This window comes from Ipomoea triloba, chromosome 7 (genome assembly GCF_003576645.1).
Source record: "Ipomoea triloba cultivar NCNSP0323 chromosome 7, ASM357664v1".
NCBI classification, from domain to species: Eukaryota; Viridiplantae; Streptophyta; class Magnoliopsida; order Solanales; family Convolvulaceae; genus Ipomoea; species Ipomoea triloba.
Genome location: NC_044922.1, coordinates 4,623,914 through 4,648,983, shown reverse-complemented (window position 1 = coordinate 4,648,983; position 25,070 = coordinate 4,623,914). Strand labels below are relative to the sequence as shown.

Below are 25,070 nucleotides of genomic sequence, written 5' to 3'. Positions count from 1 at the left end.
TATATGGACCAACTAACCCCGTGTAATTTAAAGGAGATGAAATACCTAGAAGGCTCCGAAATGTAAATAACGATCGCCGACAAGTCGGTTTTGATTGGATTAATCCGCACGCTTGTAAATGCCATCCAAATGGTCGGACTGAGATCACGTGCCGTGCACTGGAAAAAAAAACTGCGTTGTGCCGCACAGTAAGAAGCTTCCTGCAAATTTAAAGTCGTATGATATTCTGCATCAACTCTTCTATTTTCAAAACTAAAGTAATTTTATATATAATATAGTAGTATGAACATCATTAGCAACTGCAAAAATACATTGAACATTAACAGATTAACAGGTAGTTGTGAAACATAATTTGCATACTATGTGTTATTGTACATTGAACAAAACACATACATTAAGAGATATATAGCTGTAAAACATTATGTGTACATACATATACTACTCCACATTTAGGATTTTTACTTGATAATATATAGGATTAATTAAGTTGTTAAAATCATAGATTTATTTTACTTTTTTAGTAACGAGAAAAAATTCGTAGCCACTATCATAATAAATCTTGCCTTTTTTTTTTTTTTTTAAATCCTAGTTAATAAAAAATCACAAAGGAGGTTTAGGAGGTAAACCAGTCTAGATTGTTCTTAGCTGATTAGTTCATATTATAATTTCACTAATTTCCATCTAGAATCTTTGCTATTTGGTGCATTGAATTGTGAACTTGGTAGAAAGCTCATATAAAGTCTCTCAAACACATATTGCCTTTCATCACATCAGGCCAATACTTATTATTGTTATTATTATTATTGTTGTTGTAACGTTGTTGGTAGTTGTGTTTTTGTTTGAATTGTTATTAAAAAAATTGTTGAAAATGACATAATAAGATTAGTATATATAGTCCAAGAAAAGTAGATATGCAACGGGCCATTTAAAATTAAAGTATGACTTAAAAAAGATAATTTCTTGATTGATTATTGTCTCACGGCTAGACTCTGAATATTACTAAAAGATAAAATAAATTGGTAACCCACACAAGGGAGTTTAGTGAATTAGCATTGGTGGGACTTAATCAAATGTATAAATAACACTTTAATTTCATCCTAATTAAAGAAAGGGTTTGCCGCAACTTTATATATATAGTACTCCTAACATATATTATATCTCCTAGTCCATACTGCATGGCGTGGCAATTCTATCTCCTAGCTTTATTCAATAACTCAATTACTTAAGCTTCTAGTTTATTCGCTTTAATTACATATTAATTAGTTAATCTTATATCCTATGCTTTGCGAATTAAATCTTATATTCAAATGGTTGTGCCACCAAAAAAAAAAATAAAAAAAATCAGATATCATGCAGCGAATTAAAGTATGTGCTCCATCTCAACTAAAAGCCTAAGCTGATAGTTGGACTGCACATATTATATTTATGCTCACACGCATTTCCGAGCGCAACACGTGGAAGTCTCTTTTTGAGGGGACGCGGAGATTCAAACCCATGATCTTTTGCATGGCTCTGATACCAAATTAAAGTATGTGCTCCATCTCAACTAAAAGCCTAAGCTGATAGTTGGACTGCACATATTATATTTATGCTCACACAGCGTTTTCTATTGAAACTTCTAGATTTATGATCACTTTTGGGTGGTCAGAAATTAAAAGATTTCTAGCAGTCGAACATTATTGACCTAAACACGAACAAATTTAGTTACTTATTGTGATTTTTCTTTCTTTCATTTTTTTTTTTACTATTGTGGCCTCAAATTGACATCATAGGAAAAGAGTTAATTAAAACAAAGTAAAAAAAATTAATAATCCGCAAGCAGGCAGCATGCTTGTATGGAAATAAGGGATTGGAGGAATTGAAGTCATGCACGTGCACTGGAGAATTGTGTTGTGAAGCACTGCAAGAAGTTTCCTGGGAATTATAATATGATGGCTTAGCTTCTATGCCTATCGCTCTATTCAATAATAAAATGATTTTAGTTTGGACAAATTAAAGTTAGCTTTAATTTCTTTCTTTTAATTTGCTGCAAAGTTTCGTACACTCAACTCTGTCTGCATATCTACTAGACTAAATGTGAAACTAACATAAATGTACATGTATATACGAACTACCAAGTGTTATTGTACACTTGAATATACATCTAGTTGTGCAACATAATGTCTACACATATTCACACAATATTATTTAAAAAAAAAAAAAAAAAAAAAACCTGTCCCGAGAGAGGTGGTCAAGTAGCTTGGTATGTATAACATGATTTTTGTAGCAGGTCACAAGTTCGGCTCTTGATAGCAGCCTCTTGGTCACAAGGTCTTCATTCCCTGTGCGGTTTACTTCTCTTGTGTGATTTGTGGGTTATTATACAGGATCGAGGTTACTCAGTGTCACACTCGCTTACCTCTCATGTGTAATTTGAAGGCTGTTGCACAAGACATGGGTGATGCAAGAGTATAACTCTAAGTTATGACTCCTCAGATCCCTTGTGAGATTCAAATTATTCCACCATGTTCCTAAAAGTAAGACTAAATCATTTGAGCTATCCGGTGGAACAATATTGTTCTTATTTACTTTTTTGAAGGTTATTGTTCTTATTTACTCGAACTCAACGTGGGACAGAATACCAACAACTAACGTATCTCAAAACCGCAGCAATATAATCTTCTTATGTCAACCATGTACATATATATTTTTTGCAGCCTAGCTTTAATTTGCTACTTAGCGCATTATTGTGATCGAATTTGGTTGAAACATCTCGAAGTCTAAAACCACATATTATACACGGATTTTCATCACATGATTTGCTTTTCATTATTTTATTTATTTATTTTTGGGTGAGAAAGAAAACTCGCAACCACTAGCTAGTTGAAGATGTACGAAACCTACTACTATGTAATAGCTCGCAAAACCACACATGAGAAGTATGTGAACGACTTGTCTAAAAAAGTACAATAATGTTGATAAGAATTGAATTCGTGATAATCTTCTGTTATTATTTTTTGTTCTGTTATTATTTTTTGTTTGTTTGTTTTTTTAGTGAAGGGAGAAATTCACAACCAGAGGTCATTTTTCCATATATAAGAATTGCACCAAAGGAATGTAAAAGTAGTTGGACAAGTTCAATTCCACTAAATCTTGTTTTATTTTTATTAACTGATTTTAGGTTTAAAAAAAAAATGTAATTGCACCTTTGGGTGGTATATATGTATGGGTTTCCTTTCCTGTGATATTAATGAATGACTTTCTGTCCTGTTTGCAAAAAAGGACTAACATAGAAAAGGGATAAGTCGAGTGGGTAGAACATGATTCTTGTATCTAAAGATCTCTACTATTATACAGGAAGGGTTCACCCCAAACACATCTTCAAGTAGCCGCTGTGAGTTTCTCTTGTCACCAAAAATAATAATAATAATAATAATAATAATAATAATAATAATAATAATAATAATAATAATAATAAAAGACTAATATAATTCGATTAAAAATTGAATATTATGAATTTTAGGATTTTTTTAATAATGTATTCATATTGAATACAGTGCATCTTTTAAGAGTCGGGTGTATTCTAATAATTTCGGATCTTTTTTTTTTGCACCAAAATATATTAATACCCTCGAGTCTCTCGGTCTTTCCATTTAAAAAAAATACAAAATGTAAAGACACCTTAAAAGCTCTCCAAATTTTCATAATTGCAATTATATTATTGCATTTAAATAACATTCAAATTCAAATAATACTATGGAGTACATTTGTCTCACTTTTATTCTATTTTTCTACACGTACTTATATACGTATACTCTAATTGACCTAAAAAACAAATCACTATTTTATTCATTTCTCTTTTCTCTCTAATAAAATAAAAATATATTATCAATCAAATTAAAAAAAAATTTATAGAAATTCAGTAGAATCCTAATGCTGCTTGAACTCTTTATGAATATGAAAACAAAGTGAGATTGGTGCAACTACCAATGGCCACTAGCTGACTTGGAGCTACCTAAAATGTCCTTTTATTCACATCGTCATGCACCTTCGAGCTTTACTAAACAATTCATTTTTTTACTTTTAATGTATAATAATTAAAACTAGTAATATGATGGTGTCATGTATTTACATTTAAAAAAACATAAATGAGAGAAGACTGCATTTATATATAATAATAACAATTAATAAATATAAACAATTACATGCAAGCAAGAAAAACTCTAGAAGTAATTGATTGGAGAAAAAAATAAGATCAATATAATATATCGATCAATGAGATTTTTCTTTTAACAATATTACAGAACAATGAATATGAATATTTACGATACGAAGAGATATTTACGAATTGTGAGTCTTACTTCCTTTACATCAACCACTAATATTTCATTTCTGTCATTGTTTTAACTATCATTAATTAATATTTTCATTTATTAATCATATTCCAAGTTAAATATATTACTACAAAAATAATACAAAAAGTATAATATTAACAACCGTCATGTGCAATGCACATCACACACGTACGAGCTGAGGCTACTCATGATAAGGACACCCTGCTTTATTATGATTATTATTTTACTTCATCAAATGTCTAGATACAACCTATATCCAAACATTTGATTTGCAATCTTCTTGATCGATATGTAATATGCACATAAAGATTTACATGATCTCTTCAATGTATCATATTTTTCTTTTTCTTCTTTTTTTTTTTTTTTTTTTTTTTTTGTTTGGTTGGAGATGAGATGATCCATCTACCAACATGTCTAACATATCATTTTTTTTTCTAATATATTATCTCTCCATTGTACATGATATATGTACGCACGTCACTATTTCAACTCTCTTTAATTATTATTTTCATTTATAATCATATTCTAAATTAATAATACAAAAGTAAGATAACTAGAAACTGTCATGTGCATTGCACAATATCTCTGAGGCTACTCATGATAAGCACACATTATTTCATTAATTGTCTAAATATAACCTATATGCAAACATTTGATTTGCAACCATCATTATTTATGTACTATGCACACAAAAATTTACATAACATCCTAAACATCTATCCTATATTTTTTTAATATTTTTTTTGTGAGAAATAAGATGGTCCATCCATCCATCATTCATCAACATGTGATGACTAGCCACTTAATTAGCCAGCCAACCACTAGATAGCCAACAGGAAACCCAAAGTTCTATGGGCAATTTCAGATAAAATTACATGCGCCGAAAAGTGACAACAAAAGTCGTCAATTTATGTCACAAAAACATCAATCTTTGTCTTTGGAAAAAAAAGCAAGAACATATCCAATAATACAAGTAATGTCATCGTTATCTTCTTAACCTGTTCCTCTTCATGTTTTTCCTTGCCTGTGGAATATGAAAAAGATTGAGCATCTATATATCGCCTCATTTTTCCCTTGTCTCTTGCATATAAATAGTTGACAGCTTCATCACGACAGTGTAGTGGGATATATAGATGCTCCCACTTTACTGATAAGCTCGATGACTATGATTGGGTTCTTCACTGTTATCGATGTTGACAATTTGCTCTTTATTTTTATTTTTATTTTTGATTATCAAAACTTTCAGAGAGAAATAAAGTGGACAAATTAATAATAGAAATTATAGTTATAAGAATACAGAGATATCAAGGGGACGAGGAGTGTGATCAAATCAACTATTTTACAGTAAAGTAGGATTTGAATTTCAATTCGATACAAGTTGTTATGATTTAATAATTTGATTGCAAATTTATATAATACAGAAGTATATTGAATTGGATTACGTCAAAAAAAAAAGATCAGAATATGTCAAAAAAAGGATTAGAAGAATGTGTGGATGATGAGGTCCACCATTAGACTTTTATATGATGATCAATAATTGCCAATAATATATTGGGGGAAAGAGACAATACATAAGAAGTATAGTCTTAAATATTAATATTGTTTTAGTTTACTTTCTTGGTCTAACGTAATCATGATTAATATAATACATGAAAAATACGGAGTAAATAAAATGATAATTAAATTTGGTGATTTTTACACGAAATTTCGAGAGAAAAAATTATATATACAATTTTTTTTGGACTAAGACAATTAGATTTTTTTTTACTATTTTATTATTGTTGTTATACGTGCACATAAAAGTCTTGTTGACTTATTGAGATTGCATTTGATGCAGGTGTACGTCATTGTTTATGTAGAGTGTTGGTGTATGTTAATGATCCTACGGATCGAATACAACCTCTAGAGATGTTCATGAGCATAGCTAATGCGAAGAAATTAGATCGAGACCTGGTTTTAACTTAAAAGTTTAAGAAAAATTATGGGACTTTTTAGGTTAATTAGTTAAATCAATGATTCAACTATATATATTGATGCAATATAGTATATTTATATGATTTGAATTTGATTGGAAGTTATTAATGCATCTTCATTGTGATGAAGAAGATGAAGGGTTGAGAAAGAAAGAAGGAATATCATTAGGGCTCCATGGTTGTATGATATTGTGGAAGAAATGGCTGTCATTTTCACCATGTCTCTCCACTCCACCAATCACTCCATCCTTTTCTTTATTCATTACCTCACCACTCATTACTTTGTTTTTGTTTTTGTTTGGGTTTGGGGGGGGGGAGGTGGGGGGTCTGAAGTGAATTGCCCACTCAAAACTTTTATGATTGGAAGTAAAAGATTTCTAGATGATGGAAGTGAGTGCTATATTAAGCTTTTTCTCCATCATCCCAACAACTATAACTTTGGATTTGATTGTTGAATCAAATCTGAAAAGAATAAATTGTTGAAATACATCAATTTTTATATTTAATGAAAATTTGATGACTTGTTAGTTAATTAGGTACTTAATTAGGTCAATAAGTAAAATTCAATACAATTGTATTTAATACTTATTATTTGAAGAAATCACATTTTGTCTTATGTTGTACCTAATTTTTCCTTTTGTGAAATATTATCGGTGTTGTTTGATCTAGATTCATGTAATTTAGACGTTTTGCATTTATTTCGATTCTCTGTTTTTCTTTCCTTGGTATTTCATTTCTCCATTTTCATTCTATGTTTTTCCAATTTAGATTTTCTACTATGTTATCTTATTTGGGTTAAGGGATTGGAGAGATTTAATCCATCACTCGATTTTAACCCCTTAGCAAAAACTAGAGTTTGGGATGTAGCCCACGTCTTAAATAATCTCAATATCTTTCAGATTCATTTTTAATTCAATTTTATTCATATATATATATATATATATATATATATATATATATATATATATATATAGTATTTTCACTGCTATATATAAAGCTAATCCAAATTCAACTTAGGTCTAAGTTATATTTAATTCAATTTTCATATTCATAAAACCAATTTGTTATTCTAAGGGAGATATTGGCATGGGATACAAAGGTTGGGTCTATATTCTTAATGTGATGTAAAATTATCAAAATTTTGTAATATATGGAAGAAAGATGAGAGAGAATATGGAGATGATACTTAGGGTTGCTCGTAAACATTATTAAACGAACATTAAACGAGTTTGTCCATAAACATTAGTAAACAAACACTAAACAAGTTTGTTCGTGAACATTATTAAATGAATACAAACGAGTTTGTTCACAAGCTCTTAGCAAACGAACCTACAACTATTCAAACATTGTTCGTTTATGAACCAAGCTCTAAAGTTTGTTCATTTGTGTTCATTTATCACATTAAACGAATGCTCTCTAAAGTTTGTTCATTTGTGTTCATTTATCACATTAAACGAATGCTTACTGATCACAAACGCAAATAGTATATAAAAAGCTTTATAATTGCATAGGACCACCCCAATTAGGAAAAAAAACAATTTATCTTCACTTTCTTTTTCTTGTTGCCTACAAAAACTTGTGTAAAAATCTATCCATTGAGTTTGCTCGAGTTGTAATTCCTTGCTTTTACTAAATAAAATAACAAAGAGAGTGCAACACTATCAAGTATAGAGTATTTACACAACATAATTTATTTTTAATTTTACGGAAAAAATTGTTGAAATACAGATAAACTAAATTAATCAGTAGAAACGATATTGACTCTTTGTGCTTAAAAAAGCTGAGAGAGTATATCTAAACAAATACTACAATATAAATAGAGTCAACACTACTCAGAAAAAATGAATCAAAATAGCATGAACCCAATCCGACCCTACCCATGTGCCATCAGGACCTTAGATTATCTTGGAAACTACGTATAAGATAACTAAAAACAGCTAAAAAGGGCAAATTGCCTGAATGAAGAAGGCAATTTTCCAGAATAAAGAGAGGATTATGATACACATCAAACTTTTATTCTAAACCATTGAAATATAAGAATTATGAATAAAACAAACATGGATGTAATGTCCTACACAACTACCTACTGCCCATATGGTTTTCAATAAAAAATAACATAACCACATGAGCTTACTTGCTCACTAGGGGAAAAATAATAAATTTAAGAAGAAAAAAAAAAAAAAAAAAAAAAAAAGAAGCTTGGGAACAATCTCTATAACCAATACCTGATGATTTCCCCACCATTTCAACCTTCAATAAGTTCAAAAAGACAAAAAATGTCAGGATATACAATTTACAAATTATACCAAAACTCAATTGGAATACCCCAAAAAATTTTGTATAATTGGACCTCCTCCCTCCTCCCATCAGGGGTGCACAGCAAGCAAAGCAATCAAATCAGCAACTGTCAAGGGCCTTTGCGTGACGATTTTGATGACGGCCCATTCAAGTCTGGCGTTGGGACAGGCTGTTTGGAGTCTTCGGGCCTTTGCAACTCCTGAACAGAATAGGTGTTCTGATTTGAGAACAAAACGCATGTTAGGGAAGCCACTGATAGGGCAATCGATATTTAGGACAGTAACTATGGTCACATGCTGTTACCAGACTAGTAAGTATATCAGGGATGTCTACATATAGCTATTGCCTATTCTATGAACAACTATGGTTTTGCAGTAATCAACATAATTAACCGCAAAAAACTAGCCAAAATTTGAGAAATTTAGATCCATTGTTAAATACCAATCGTAATAAGGCAGCACGGTATAGTATGTTAGATCCAAAGTTGATGTTAATAAACCCACACAAAGGAAATTAAATAGCCATAATCAAGTACAACAAACCTTTGTCGATGAATTAGAACTGGAGCGTGAGTACGACCCCCGTGACTTTGAATGCATACGGTGCATATATTGGACGTGTTCAAACAGCTGCAGCCTTGAAGAGAAATTTATTCCGTTGTGCATATCATTTGAATCTTCACTAAAATTAACATCAATTGAATTTTGTGAGCCACCCCTTGAATAACTACTCTGAAAATAAGGATTCCCCGATGATGTTCGGCTAAGTTGATCCCCACTAAAAGAGTATGCAGGCACAGTTTTCAATCGAGTCCGAAGAATTTTGAAGGCTGCACTTTGCTGCACAAATAGGACAGTATAGGAACTCAGTACTCAGAAAAACGCCAACTATCAGACTCTCTATCACAGTATTTTTCCACAACATTTGGGTCAACAAAATTTTTCATTTCGTCATGCTATTTTCTTCTATATATATTTTTAAAGGGTTAGTCTCCCGTGAGACAGGTCGGATCTAATAAAAATAGGTCATAAGAGAATTGCAAATATAATCAATACTTTAAGCCTTATATATCATAAATGTAGTACTTTCTAACAAAATAATAGACAATTTGCAAGAAATATAAAGTAATAACATAATAGAATTGCAGATATCATCAATACTTTAAGCTTTATATATAACACTTTATAACATAAATATAGTACTTTATAGCAAAACTCTAATAGACAATTTGCAAGAAATAAAGTAATAACATAACAAAATTGCATATATAATCAATACTTTTAAGCCTTATATATAATTAATACTTTATAGCATAAATGTAGTACTTTATAACAAAACTGTAATTGATAGTTTGCAGGAATAATGTAATAACATAACCAAATTGCAAATATAATCAATACTTTAAGCCTTATATAGTATACTTCATAACATAAATGTAATACACATTTTGCAGGGAATAAAAAATAATAGCATAACAGAATTGCAAATATTATCAATACTTTAAGGCTTATATATAACATAACTAAGGGAATGTGAGATTTGGAATGTCACATTCCCATGTTTGGTTCAAGTTATCTTGCTTTTTCAAAGGAATATAACATTCCCACCACATTGGATTTTGAAGGGAATGTGATTCTCTTACATCTCTTAGGTTTTGTAAGATTCTCATGCATAACTTCTATTTTTGCCATTTTAATTCTAATTAGTATGAAATATATATTTTATGTTAGCTTATTATATGTTTATTTTTATAATTGTATATTTTTATTTTTTATTACGTTATGTTAGCTTATAAAGTAATTTTCTTTATCGAGTTCAAGCTCTTAGTTAATTAGTTTTAAATCATGTACTTATACATGTTACCATTGCCTTATTTATTTTAATTTTGAAATTTATTGAAATACACAAAAATATGTTAAGGGTAATAAAGTAAAAAAGCATATTATAACATAAAAACATAACCCCTAAACCAAACACATGAATCTAACATTCCCAACAATCTAACATTCCTAAGATAATCTAACATTCTGTGAACCAAACGGCCCCAAGAAAACTATAATAGACAATTTGCATGAAATAGTGTCATTACAAAATATAATCAAATACTTTAAGCCATATATATAATCATTTATAACATAAATGTAATACTCCGTACTTTATAGCAAAACTGTATTAGACAGTTTGTAGGAAATAATATTACTAAGTCCATATACCATAAGATCCAAATTCTCCTAACCCGACCCATCTCACTGATTGAGACCCGTGAGACGGTCTCACAGGAGAATTTGCCATTTTAAGAATATGTAAACCAGTGCTTTATAATGTTTTTAATATTGTTCATCCTTGTCCTTGTCCTTGCTGTTTAAACCAAAAGCATAAAGTGAGATGGAAAGAGCATTTAAATAAATTTCAAACTGTTATTTCTTGATTAACCATTAAAAAACAAGGGACCATTTACACAATTTCTATTATCGTTCTTTCTTCTTTAATTTTTAAATCATAAACAGTTATTTGTCATTCTATACAATCACTAGTCACATTTATGAATATTCAACAAATTTGTTTTTTTTTTTATGGATACAGAATCTGTTTTAGTGAGACAAGAACAAAATTAAATATATAAAAATACACACCACATATGTACGTATATATCAACAGAATACTCCATAACACACCTGGGGTAGCAGCATCAGCAAACCATACAAGGCTTTTAACAACCAGATGTATCTTCCAGGTTCAAGAAGCTGAAGAAAACAGTGACGAATATGATTTACACCAATTTTATTAGTGAAAATGGCCTCGCTAACAGAACAGCAATTTGCACACATTTCAACTCCTAAAATCTGAAAATGAAACCACTAATATTCCTCCAGCAATATAGTACGGAGTAAATAAATTGCTTAAAATATACATGTTGAGTACAACAATAAAATACTATTCTTTCGGAGGCTTTGGGAAGTGAAGGAAAATGGCAAGTTTATATCCTACATAGTAAAGTTCTTAATGATAAAGTGAAGTGCATGGACGTTAAAGTTCACTTTTATTTTATATATAAAACATTATGAGAAAACTACTATGCTATGCAGCCATTTACAACATAATTCAAATTTGGTCAAGTTGCAGAACTCACGCCCATTTGACTAGTAATAATAACTTAAGGAAAAGGGTAAAATATGCCATCCTACTTTTAGTCAAACTGCAACTCGGCTTCTCATCTAAAAATAGTGCAATTCAGGCTCTTTGAAATTCCAATTTTGTGCGATAATCATTATGAACCTTCAAATTCAATCAAGCAAAATAGGTTTTAAAGTTAACAGAAGGATAAAAGTCAATTTAAATATATCGACTTGGCAATTAATTTTTAATCTTGCTAGAAGGAACTGTCGATATATTTAAATGGCTCATTATCGAATTGTTGATATTGGAACCTAATTGCACAAATTTGTTAATATTATAAGAAATTCGAAGTTCAAACACTTAATTGCATTTTTTTAGCAGAGGTACCCAAATGCAATTTTGCTAAAAGTAGGAGGGCATATTTGACCATTTAACCTAATAACTAAATTAACATAGCAACATAGTTATCACGGCGCTCTTTTAAGACGCGGCGCCCCCCGACCGCCTTGTCGCCTAGGCGCCTGCCTATATCTATTAGGGTTATGAATATGGTGACCAGTCTTTCTTTTTTAAGGGCAAGGGCATGTCTTGGGTTGCACCCCATTGGTGATTTTCTATAAAATGCAAAAATACAAAAAAAAAATACAAAAAAAAAAAAAAAAAGCGAAAATTTGCTCACAAACAAACATATCTAGGAGAAAACCAAGGCACCTGCAGCCTCAAGTAAGCAAATGTGGGAGTCTCCAGAAGGTTGACTAACTTATCAAGTTGAACCAAAAACTTCACATTGATGTCTTCCTCGACCAGAGATTGAATGACAGAACTAGCATGCTGATATGTCTGTAATGCAGTTCCAAAAGCAGCAGACGTAAGGAGAAAAACTGTTTAGAGAAGAAAACCATGGAAAGAACAAAACCCCAAGGGAAATAATTTGAAAATGATCCTCCACAGTTACGTACTTGTGCTAAGAAGCAGAGGCTCATTATGGCCATCGGAGAATGACACCATGAAGCATACAAAGAAAGAAAAAGATCTTTCCCAGCAATATTCACCAATGATTGTTTAAGAAGATCACGGAGTTCAGACAATTCAGATGAAGTAAGCAAAATCAAGTTCAAGGCCTGAAACAAATATAAAATTAACATAATAAATAAATTATGCTGAAAAAAATAAAATAAAATAAAAAAGTACTAGTTTCTCTTGACACAATACACAGATGTTATAGCATTAAAAACCTAGTTCAGTTGTTCTCAAAAACAAAAAAAAAAAAAAAAAACTAGTTCAGTAATTTTACAATTCACAAATGTTATAGCATATCACGAAAAGAGAACTTCCATTTCATTATCAGTCTCATTTACCAATACAAGCACATTACAATAATCATCTTTAAAGTGTCTTGTAAAATAGAAAAACCTGAACCATCATCGATGCAAAATCCAAATCTGATTCCCCCTCAAGTATTGTAGAAAGTTCCCTATAAACTCTTTCAGCATCCAGAAGCACACAGAGTCTTCGAACTATCAAAGCACCACGTCTGAAGAGAAATTTAGAAAATAAGATGCCAACACAATATACTGGATACACACTAGAAACATTAGGCTGCTAAAGTTCAGCACACACTCACTTCTCCAGGAGAGAATGATCAAGTCGAAAATTATGGACCAAGAAAACTACAAGTTGACGGAAGTGTTGTGGATCTTTAGCAACACATGCATGCACATCAAGCACCAGAAGCACTACCTGGAATGAGATGAAATGAGAAAAGTGCTTCAAGGAAATTAGCATATGGTTCAATTTAAAAGCATGTTCCTCACAGATAGCAAAAGCTTAAATTCATTCATATGAGAAAGAGATGGAAATCATTCATATGCTTTCTCAGTACATCAAGAGACATGAGCCAAATATGTTTTAAAATATTATCATAAACAAAAACAGAATCCACAAAAACTACTGGAAAATTTTGGGCAGCTCCCTAACACAAGAGGTTGTGGCTGAAACACATCAGCTAGTTCATTTGTTACATCAAGACAATCCATGCCAATACAGTGCATAGATATCAAAAACACATTTAAAACAACAACGATCTATGGATTTACAAGGGACAACGTACAATGAAGGTTACAGGAGTCACCAACGAAACGAAACCTTTGCCAGCATTACCTAAATAACCTCACCCAGAAGAAACAACAAAATGCTTATGGCATTTTCTTTTACCTACTATAGCTATCATTTCCAAACCACTATATGCAGACTCTATGCTGGCACAAGTCAATATTACTTTTTTATCTGGCATTTCATCTGGGAACAAGTGAAGTTTCTGATTTACATTGAAATTCACATGAATTAATCTCAGACATAGAGGANACATATCTAGGAGAAAACCAAGGCACCTGCAGCCTCAAGTAAGCAAATGTGGGAGTCTCCAGAAGGTTGACTAACTTATCAAGTTGAACCAAAAACTTCACATTGATGTCTTCCTCGACCAGAGATTGAATGACAGAACTAGCATGCTGATATGTCTGTAATGCAGTTCCAAAAGCAGCAGACGTAAGGAGAAAAACTGTTTAGAGAAGAAAACCATGGAAAGAACAAAACCCCAAGGGAAATAATTTGAAAATGATCCTCCACAGTTACGTACTTGTGCTAAGAAGCAGAGGCTCATTATGGCCATCGGAGAATGACACCATGAAGCATACAAAGAAAGAAAAAGATCTTTCCCAGCAATATTCACCAATGATTGTTTAAGAAGATCACGGAGTTCAGACAATTCAGATGAAGTAAGCAAAATCAAGTTCAAGGCCTGAAACAAATATAAAATTAACATAATAAATAAATTATGCTGAAAAAAATAAAATAAAATAAAAAAGTACTAGTTTCTCTTGACACAATACACAGATGTTATAGCATTAAAAACCTAGTTCAGTTGTTCTCAAAAACAAAAAAAAAAAAAAAAAACTAGTTCAGTAATTTTACAATTCACAAATGTTATAGCATATCACGAAAAGAGAACTTCCATTTCATTATCAGTCTCATTTACCAATACAAGCACATTACAATAATCATCTTTAAAGTGTCTTGTAAAATAGAAAAACCTGAACCATCATCGATGCAAAATCCAAATCTGATTCCCCCTCAAGTATTGTAGAAAGTTCCCTATAAACTCTTTCAGCATCCAGAAGCACACAGAGTCTTCGAACTATCAAAGCACCACGTCTGAAGAGAAATTTAGAAAATAAGATGCCAACACAATATACTGGATACACACTAGAAACATTAGGCTGCTAAAGTTCAGCACACACTCACTTCTCCAGGAGAGAATGATCAAGTCGAAAATTATGGACCAAGAAAACTACAAGTTGACGGAAGTGTTGTGGATCTTTAGCAACACATGCATGCACATCAAGCACCAGAAGCACTACCTGGAATGAGATGAAATGAGAAAAGTGCTTCAAGGAAATTAGCATATGGTTCAATTTAAAAGCATGTTCCTCACAGATAGCAAAAGCTTAAATTCATTCATATGAGAAAGAGATGGAAATCATTCATATGCTTTCTCAGTACATCAAGAGACATGAGCCAAATATGTTTTAAAATATTATCATAAACAAAAACAGAATCCACAAAAACTACTGGAAAATTTTGGGCAGCTCCCTAACACAAGAGGTTGTGGCTGAAACACATCAGCTAGTTCATTTGTTACATCAAGACAATCCATGCCAATACAGTGCATAGATATCAAAAACACATTTAAAACAACAACGATCTATGGATTTACAAGGGACAACGTACAATGAAGGTTACAGGAGTCACCAACGAAACGAAACCTTTGCCAGCATTACCTAAATAACCTCACCCAGAAGAAACAACAAAATGCTTATGGCATTTTCTTTTACCTACTATAGCTATCATTTCCAAACCACTATATGCAGACTCTATGCTGGCACAAGTCAATATTACTTTTTTATCTGGCATTTCATCTGGGAACAAGTGAAGTTTCTGATTTACATTGAAATTCACATGAATTAATCTCAGACATAGAGGAAAGTACTGATAAGCTTTTAAATATAAGAACATATCTAACCACACCCAATAACTACCAAAGCACACTACTGTCAACATGGATCCACATCAGAATTAAGCAGACTAACATTAGAAAGATATGTACTTAAGAAATTAAAATGAGTAACATCATAAAAGTAATTTATTAAATATGCTGAATAATATTACAAAGAAATGTAATTTAGAACCTATCCCAAATAACATTAGGAATTATATCTAAAATTACACTGACCATCAGATATAAAAACGACATCAGCAACTTAACAATATAATCAGGACAAAACCGGAAAGGGGAGCAGTACAACTGTAGAAGAATATACCTCATCAGATGGATCTGAGAGAGCCTTTAGAAGGGTGTCGAAAACATCATTTAGAAAAACCAAGACCTGTTTCAAAATTAAAACTATGCAGTGAATGCTTATCTCGCCCAGTGTTGTAAAAGCGACAATGAAAAACATATTGAGATTGAAGATTCTGTATACTGCCTTAATCAAAATTGTCAAAATCCAAAAACTGACACCGCAATTAGTCCAGTGCAAAAAAGTATTCCATAAAATTGCACCATTTGGAAATGCGAAGCAGATATGGAGAATATTTCCAAGCTCATATCAGTGTTCCTAGCTAGGCAAGCTCTTCATGAAGGCTGAAGCTAAAACAACTCTAATATTATGATACACCCAGAACCATAATGAAGTTAATTTGTTGAGCAAATCATGTCATGTACAAAAATCATGATTACAAGGCATCATTATTCCATCATATCAGTGGCTGAAATAGTGACAGGATCCCAGGAGGAATAGAAGATACTCTTTTGTTTAACAAAGCATAGCCACCCTACCCAAAAGTCTCTCATTAACCTCTTTCAAGTCTTCTAGGAGATATTCATTAATCATGTAATAACAATTCCTTGTAAAATATAGGTAAAGTTTAAAATTTAAATAATATCTTGTGCAAGAAGCATGAATTCTGAAGCATCATAAATTTGAGATGCATTCTGCTCATAGAAGGGTTATATGCTTATCAGATGAGTCTATCCATATAGCATTAGCATCCATGTCAAAGTATAAGCTTATAGTGCTCCCATACCCAATAGGCACCAGGTTGCATAATGCCATAACAATAAAATAAAATGTAATCTAAGATTTCCAAATTACCTCCATGCGATGTTTTGTTAGTAAGGTTGTCATCCAGTGCAATGATTCAATCCGTGTTGCCTCAAATTCACTAGACAACTGTCTGACATAGAGATCCAAACAAAAAGCTCATAATCACAGAATGTCATATCACTAATGGCAAAAAACACCCAGAGACCAGAGATGGATAAGAAGAATAATTCCATATTTCCACGTGGTGACATTTTAGGCAAGAGAGAGAAGGAATAAAATCCAAAAGTGAAACCAGCATTTCACTCTCTAAAACATCTATACCTCCTAGCAACAGTTAGAATTGCTCCAACATCAAATCCCTCAGCTGGATCAGCCTTGACTGATCCAAGTTCATCATTGGTTTCACGAGCAACCTGAAAAGAAGAACAAGACAGAAGGAATAATATATGGGAAAAGTACTAAGATTTTCATGATGAGAGGGAAGCAATACACAGACTATTAGTAATATGACTGGAAAAATAAATAAATAAATAAATAAATAAATAACATCACAGAAATCTCCATTATAAACAAAAGGAACATATTAACTTACAACTCGTATCTTTTCTTCTGTATCAGCAATACAAGGCAAAATTGCTCCCAGAATATCAGCATAATAAGGAACCAGTTGATCCCCACCAAGTTTTACAAACTCATTTATCTGAACAGAAAAGACTGTGTTGAAACCAACTTAAGCAAGGTAAGGTAGTGCAATTGTACACTGATTCATAGGGAGAAAAAGTAAAAGATAGCACTTCCCACCAGCCCAGTTAAACAATGCATATAATGACATCAATACAAACAAAACATGCGGCGAAGAATGTGTAACAGATCATAATTCCCACGAGCCCAGCTAAACAATGCATATAAAGTATAAAGGCATCAATATAAACAAAACATGCAGCGAAGCATGTTCGTATCCTTACCCAAGTAACAGCTGTCAGCCGAGTAAATTCATCAGGTGCAGCAGCCCTCTGCACCAATATCTCAGCCATACGACCATAATCTACAGACTTGAAGCAAAAACTTTTCGAGTCAGAAAATATGAGGTAATCCCAGAGATTGCCACTTAGTCAATATACATTGTACTATTTTCTTTTCATAAACAAAACTGTCCAATTACTTTCTCCCAACACAAAACTTGGGCCACTAATCCACACAACATATTTACCAAAGAGAGAGCAACAAGCATGCCATCCCTAGCGGATGGGCCCCTATGCTATGAAGCACAAACATTTTGTTACTACTAATGGTGAATATCTACAGCTAAGCACGTAACATGGTCAAATATTGATCATCAACATATCTGTAGCAATTTTTCATAGATGAAATTTCATAGTTGACCTAGTGTTTGTTGAAATTACATAAATTTCTTAATTGGTGAACATGGATACACAATAGAAAAACATTTTTAATAACCTTAATTTTGGATTATTTAGTGTTTGGCATAGCTTCTGACTATTGGAGTAGATAAGCCCCAAATATTTAGCCAAACAAGCACAGAAGATATAAAGCAACTTGCAAGTTTCCACATTCCATAAAATGAATGTTCACCACCATAACCGAAAAGTTCAGTTATCTTCAAGATGAAAATTCTTACTGGAGAGTTCTTAATTTCCTGAAGAAACTCTGAAAGAGCAGAATCAGCCTGTTGTCGTATTTCATGGCTAGAATCACTTAGCATATTAAATAAACCTGCAGTTGATTGGAGCAAGAAAAATCATGTCTCTGAGTTACTAAAAGTTTAAAAAATACAAATCACATGCAAAATTGTCATCCTCAAACTGTGAGAATGGTGTCAATACCATCAAGGAAATCAGGAAGGAAACCAAGCATATCTATATCTGGAACACTGTCTAATACTGTGATCCACCCAACCAAAAATTGTCGTACATAAGGATTGAGGACATTCATCCGTTCTCTCAGCAATGGTATAAATTCTTCAATGCTGACACAGAAAAAAAACTGAAACTGTTCAATGTCATATTGCTGAACTCAAAGCGCAATAAGACATAGGAACAAGTTCACCACACCTGAATTGATCACTCTCAGTGACAATATCCTGCATTTAATGGAGGTATAGGAGAGCATTGCATGTCAGGATATATAAACAATGTAAAAATAATTGCTAGATAGAGTACAGAATCCATTGCATTTTATTGAAGGTAGCACTTTCAGGTCACAATGTTTTTACCCAACCAAAAAAACCGTTTGCTCCAGCAGAATGCAATTGAGGGGAAGGAGAACAGAGTAAAACACCCAACTTTCTTTAATAAAAAGAATGAACATCAAACTTTCTAGCACTGGTACAGTGGTACCCATGCCTAACTCATAGATTACAATTTTATTTCTTTGCGTTACACTCTCCCTCTCACCTCTTGCTGATGTTATAGTTATTCTAAAATCATTGACCTAGCACATCTTTCGCATATCCAATCCACATCTTCAATTGCCTCTTCCTCTCAGCTACATAGAATTTTTCTTTTCACCTTTACAGGAACTCTATCATCAAATAAAATTTTGATCAAGCTTATACACTTCATCGAATTGGCCTTAATTTGTTAATTTACACCATCTAACTTTTAGTCTTTATGGAATGTAAAACCAAGGTATCATAATTACATACAATTTGAGTATCATTCTTTCCATCCAAGTCAAACTATTTTTTCTACTGTTAGTTGCACTCAAAATGCATCTGCTCGGTTTTAGCTCTACTCATTTTCAAAATAAGTAATTACTGAAAACACCATCCAGCACTAGACAATGAACACAATCCATGTAGCCCTATTTACCCCAGGAAAACATAGCCCAAGCAACTTCAGCTCTAGTCACTTTGAACACCATTATCCAGCAGGTAGCTTCCCATAACCCCACTAACCATACTCCCTTTTCCCTGAAACCCACCACACACCTTTGTATGGGTCATCATATGTTTATTTTCCAAGCTTATACAAACCTTAGGTCTTAAGTCATCAAAATTTGAGCTAAATTACAATATGGTCATCAATGTTTAAGAACTTAGGAAACAGTTGTTAATATTTTGATTTGGTTTCAGAATCAACAACATCCAAATTCTCCATGACACTTCTGGCAATCTTAGGAAGCATGACTGTTGCAACAGAGGCGTGGCAACAGACTGAGGTAAGGATAATTTTTGAAATTCTGGTTTGGGTTTCATTTTTAGTGTGATCGAAATACCTAAAACCAGAAAATTACCAAATAACTGGTACCAGAAATTAGGGCAGTGAAGATATTGAAATCAAATAAAAACATTAGTCACGATTTTCAAGTTGTTAAACATAGATGACCAGTAAGTTATATCTTACCTAAACTTTGATGATCACAAAAAGTGTACACTCTATATCTCTTCTTCACATACTTTATATCAATCTCCAGACAAGATAATTAGCTCTCAGAATAGACTTTAATGGATCATCCACTATTGAAGTGAAACACCTAAGCCAACATACAATCACTCTCACCCAGAATTTTATATTATATGACTGATCAGATTTAATAAACGAATCAAACTTGTTTCTCTGCTTCACTGTATCCTTTTTATTGTATATTATATAATAATAATAATTTTATACTTCCTGCATCCTTCCATAAATAGCTTCAAGGAAGAAACCTTTCTAAAAGGCCATATGACTACTAGCTCATACCTTCACAAGTCTATCTAAAAGATGTGCAGCACTTTGCACACTGGCATCTGAGTCTGCTGAGAGTTTGCACAAAGCATCAAAGATCTGATTGAAAAACACAATAAAATCTCCTCTTACGACCTGCAAGACATCATAAATCATAAAAAGGAGGTGAAAAATACAAAAATCAGATGATATAAAGAGGCATAAAATCACTACTCTTTCCCTCACCTTGGCTATGTTATACAGGGCTTCACAAGCATAATAGCGAACTCTGCCATCTTGATCAGAAAAGGAATCGAGGACTGGTGGTACTATTTGCTGGCAAATCACATGCAGCGGAGATATAAAACCCATCAAGAGGAAAATTTTCTCTTATGCAACACACACCCACTTATAAAACTATGTTATGAGGCAGCAGCTGACAACTGCTTGTATAGATGTGGTTCAAATGTATTAGTATTACCAGTCGAGTCAGGTGACACTGGATATTTCAAGGCCCTTTGTTTATAGTTTTGCAAATTATCCCTTTAGTTATCAATTATCATAATTTGACCCCACTCAAAATTTGGAAACAAAAATAGGAGTGGGGTCAATAATGAATATTGGAATTACTGTTCTGCAAATTTTCAAAATTATACAAACTATAGAAATTCTATTAATTAGCAGAGATTAACTCATTTCAATGTGCTATGAATACATATGTTTAACATTTATAGTATGGTAACCAAGCTAAAGCTGACCACACTACGAAGAAATCTTGACACTGCCTACAACCAGACTAGTTCCAGCAACATAAAATATATGTACATCATAGATTCATAGTTATATACTTATATAGTTATATTAGCAGTATAAAAAAAATCAAATAAAAAGATTAGCATTTTTTTTGGCTTCATCTATAAAGGAATGGTCCGGGAAGAACTTTGGATTCTAGATGACAAAATGCCATCAGAAAAAAAGAAGTGAAGGATTTACATTACAAGATGTGGGGGCACTTGGCCAAACTTTTTTCCAAGTTCTAAAAATAAATTGAAGAAACTTGAAATTAAAGCCAAATTGCACAAGTCTACAGAAATTATACTTCACCATGAGCATAACCTCTCTTACTATACTGTAATTTTGCACACACACACACATACTTTCCTAAAATTGAGGTTTTGAACCCCTAATTTTATTTGGATCAAAAAACACATATGAAAAACACTTGTACTTAAATCTGATGTATACTTTTGTCTTAATATTGTGTTTGAATTGCCACTATTAACCAAAGTTTCTGGATCCACCTGTTAAAAATAGAAAAGAATTGATTTTTCTGTCCATTCCAGGCATAGAAAGAAAATACCTAAGAAAGGAAGTCCGAGTTAGGTTTATTTAGAAATATACGGAGAAATAATTTTACGGGGGAGAAAAGAAAATGGAAAATGAATGAATATGCAATATCTCACATGATTGCAAGCCAATATAGACAGATCAAAACTGAATCGAAGTACTTTACTATACAAGTCTAGAGATCTTCTTTCTGCATATACAAACACTTTTAGAATAGTTTCTAGTACTCTCAAAGCCCTTTAACTTGCAGCATGAGTTGCTAATCCTACAGACTTACTCTTTGCTCAATGGCATCAGAATCATTAATTTCTCAAGGTTAACATTAGTATTCCTTTCCTTAGACAACAAAAGTGTAGCATGACCTTAGCATCATTAACCATTTGCTGGTATAATCACTGTCGACAAATGTTATATGTTATAAAATATTTAAGATCCATGCATTTACTAAAATGTCATAAACAGTGTGGCATAGACATTAACCTAAATGTGAGAATTATATATAAACTTAGAAAAATGCATCATTGCTCACCTCAAGATGTTGTGATGCTTCAGTAGTCAAACCCACAGTCGCTGCTGCTAAACCTATCAATCCTCCCTAAACCAAGAACCCACTCAAAATCAATCCTCAATACACAAAACAGAAATCCACCATAATGCAAAACTTACTTTCCGGTGATTTGCTTGGGGGGAGTGGGCATACTCATGGATCAACAAATTGATCACGGAATTAATCTTGTCGTGATCACCCGCCGCTACCAATTGCTTCACAATCCCTTCCAACTGCACGAATCAAACCCAAAAAATCAAAATTTCCAGTAAAATATACCGGAAACTCAGCTTAAAAACCCCAAAAAACTCCAAAATGGTACCTCGAGTGCAGCATTCTTGCGCTTCTCGTAGAGCTTATCGGAGATATTCCTGAGAACCGCAGCCGGGACCACAGACAACGCCTTCGCAGAGGACATAGCCCCCAAAAAAATGTCTACAAAACCCTAGAGAGAAAATCAAATCCGCTTCCTGATCTTCTCTTGCAGGAACCGAAACATCCCTCCGTCCCCAATCTACGCACTGATATACACGTGGAAAATACAAAATAGAAGCACGTAACAGTGCGGGAGACGAGCAGCAATTAAAATTAGAGAAGAGAGATCTAATCAGGAAATGAAAAGCTGCTGGCGATCGAGGATTGATTAAAATTTCCACCAAAATTGATTGATTGAAAATTCGAAATTTGTTTAGCTTTTGGTTTTTGTGTTTGGTCTGATATGGAAAGAAAGAGAGCGAGAGGGAGAAGAACAGTGCGCGACTTTTCTTAAGGTACCAGAAGTCGCAGAGGCTACTGCTGCTGCGTTCTCTAACGGTTGAAAACTTTGGATGGCTAACGACGGCGTGACATGTGAAGCTGTAACCTTCGCGGTGATTAGATTACACAAGAACATATATTTTGCAATATCCCAATTCCCATGGGAGGATATTCAATTTTTATATTTTGTGTAATAACAACAAGTCAACAAAATAAAGCTTTCATTTTCTTTCATATATTTTATTTATATGTGTTCGAGTATAAATTAAAAACTAAAAATAAAAAAAAAGATTGGAAGTGTTCCATATATAAATAATAAATGTGGATATAGAACGGAATATGTATACTAAAATAAAAGTAATTTTTTCGCTTATTTTTAAAAAATATTTCAATTTTGAAAATTGGAAATTGAAAATCAATTTCCTTTTACAATTTATTTTAACTAATTAAAATTTTAATATTAATTTATATGCTTTCTAAATAAATATGGTAATTGACATGTTATAATACTGAGCAATATATTGAAAAAAGATTATAATATTTTATATATGTTAATTTCATTGTTTACAAAATTTATATGATAAAATATAGAAAATTATAATATTCTATGTATATTAAATTGACAATTTACATAATAAAATAAAGAAAGATTATAATATTATATATATATATATATATATATATATATATATATATATATATATATATATATATATATATATATNAATCCCTTCCAACTGCACGAATCAAACCCAAAAAATCAAAATTTCCAGTAAAATATACCGGAAACTCAGCTTAAAAACCCCAAAAAACTCCAAAATGGTACCTCGAGTGCAGCATTCTTGCGCTTCTCGTAGAGCTTATCGGAGATATTCCTGAGAACCGCAGCCGGGACCACAGACAACGCCTTCGCAGAGGACATAGCCCCCAAAAAAATGTCTACAAAACCCTAGAGAGAAAATCAAATCCGCTTCCTGATCTTCTCTTGCAGGAACCGAAACATCCCTCCGTCCCCAATCTACGCACTGATATACACGTGGAAAATACAAAATAGAAGCACGTAACAGTGCGGGAGACGAGCAGCAATTAAAATTAGAGAAGAGAGATCTAATCAGGAAATGAAAAGCTGCTGGCGATCGAGGATTGATTAAAATTTCCACCAAAATTGATTGATTGAAAATTCGAAATTTGTTTAGCTTTTGGTTTTTGTGTTTGGTCTGATATGGAAAGAAAGAGAGCGAGAGGGAGAAGAACAGTGCGCGACTTTTCTTAAGGTACCAGAAGTCGCAGAGGCTACTGCTGCTGCGTTCTCTAACGGTTGAAAACTTTGGATGGCTAACGACGGCGTGACATGTGAAGCTGTAACCTTCGCGGTGATTAGATTACACAAGAACATATATTTTGCAATATCCCAATTCCCATGGGAGGATATTCAATTTTTATATTTTGTGTAATAACAACAAGTCAACAAAATAAAGCTTTCATTTTCTTTCATATATTTTATTTATATGTGTTCGAGTATAAATTAAAAACTAAAAATAAAAAAAAAGATTGGAAGTGTTCCATATATAAATAATAAATGTGGATATAGAACGGAATATGTATACTAAAATAAAAGTAATTTTTTCGCTTATTTTTAAAAAATATTTCAATTTTGAAAATTGGAAATTGAAAATCAATTTCCTTTTACAATTTATTTTAACTAATTAAAATTTTAATATTAATTTATATGCTTTCTAAATAAATATGGTAATTGACATGTTATAATACTGAGCAATATATTGAAAAAAGATTATAATATTTTATATATGTTAATTTCATTGTTTACAAAATTTATATGATAAAATATAGAAAATTATAATATT

The 25,070-nt window shown here is 32.3% G+C and overlaps 1 protein-coding gene across 3 annotated transcripts; it reads right to left on the bottom strand.

Annotated features, from left to right (window-relative positions):
• Positions 1-8,303: 8,303 nt before the first annotated feature.
• LOC116024930 (protein VAC14 homolog) lies at positions 8,304-24,603 on the bottom strand. Of its 3 annotated transcripts, none has more exons than XM_031265967.1 (20): positions 24,032-24,603; positions 22,569-22,682; positions 22,432-22,497; positions 20,802-20,891; positions 20,592-20,711; positions 18,960-18,988; positions 18,732-18,874; positions 18,527-18,621; positions 17,853-17,939; positions 17,480-17,587; positions 17,209-17,300; positions 16,936-17,017; positions 16,102-16,167; positions 15,026-15,141; positions 14,815-14,935; positions 14,361-14,522; positions 14,113-14,241; positions 11,281-11,349; positions 9,148-9,444; positions 8,304-8,822 (listed from the first exon to the last, which is right to left on the bottom strand). In XM_031265967.1, the coding sequence occupies exons 1-20, from the start codon at positions 24,125-24,127 to the stop codon at positions 8,715-8,717; spliced, it is 2,190 nt and encodes a 729-aa protein (XP_031121827.1). In that variant the 5' UTR covers positions 24,128-24,603; the 3' UTR covers positions 8,304-8,714. The 3 variants fall into 3 exon arrangements, with proteins under 3 accessions (XP_031121827.1, XP_031121828.1, XP_031121826.1); XM_031265968.1 differs by lacking the exon at positions 24,032-24,603 and adding an exon at positions 22,772-23,344 and having other exon boundaries at positions 8,304-8,804; XM_031265966.1 differs by lacking the exon at positions 24,032-24,603 and adding an exon at positions 22,772-23,341.
• Positions 24,604-25,070: the final 467 nt, after the last annotated feature.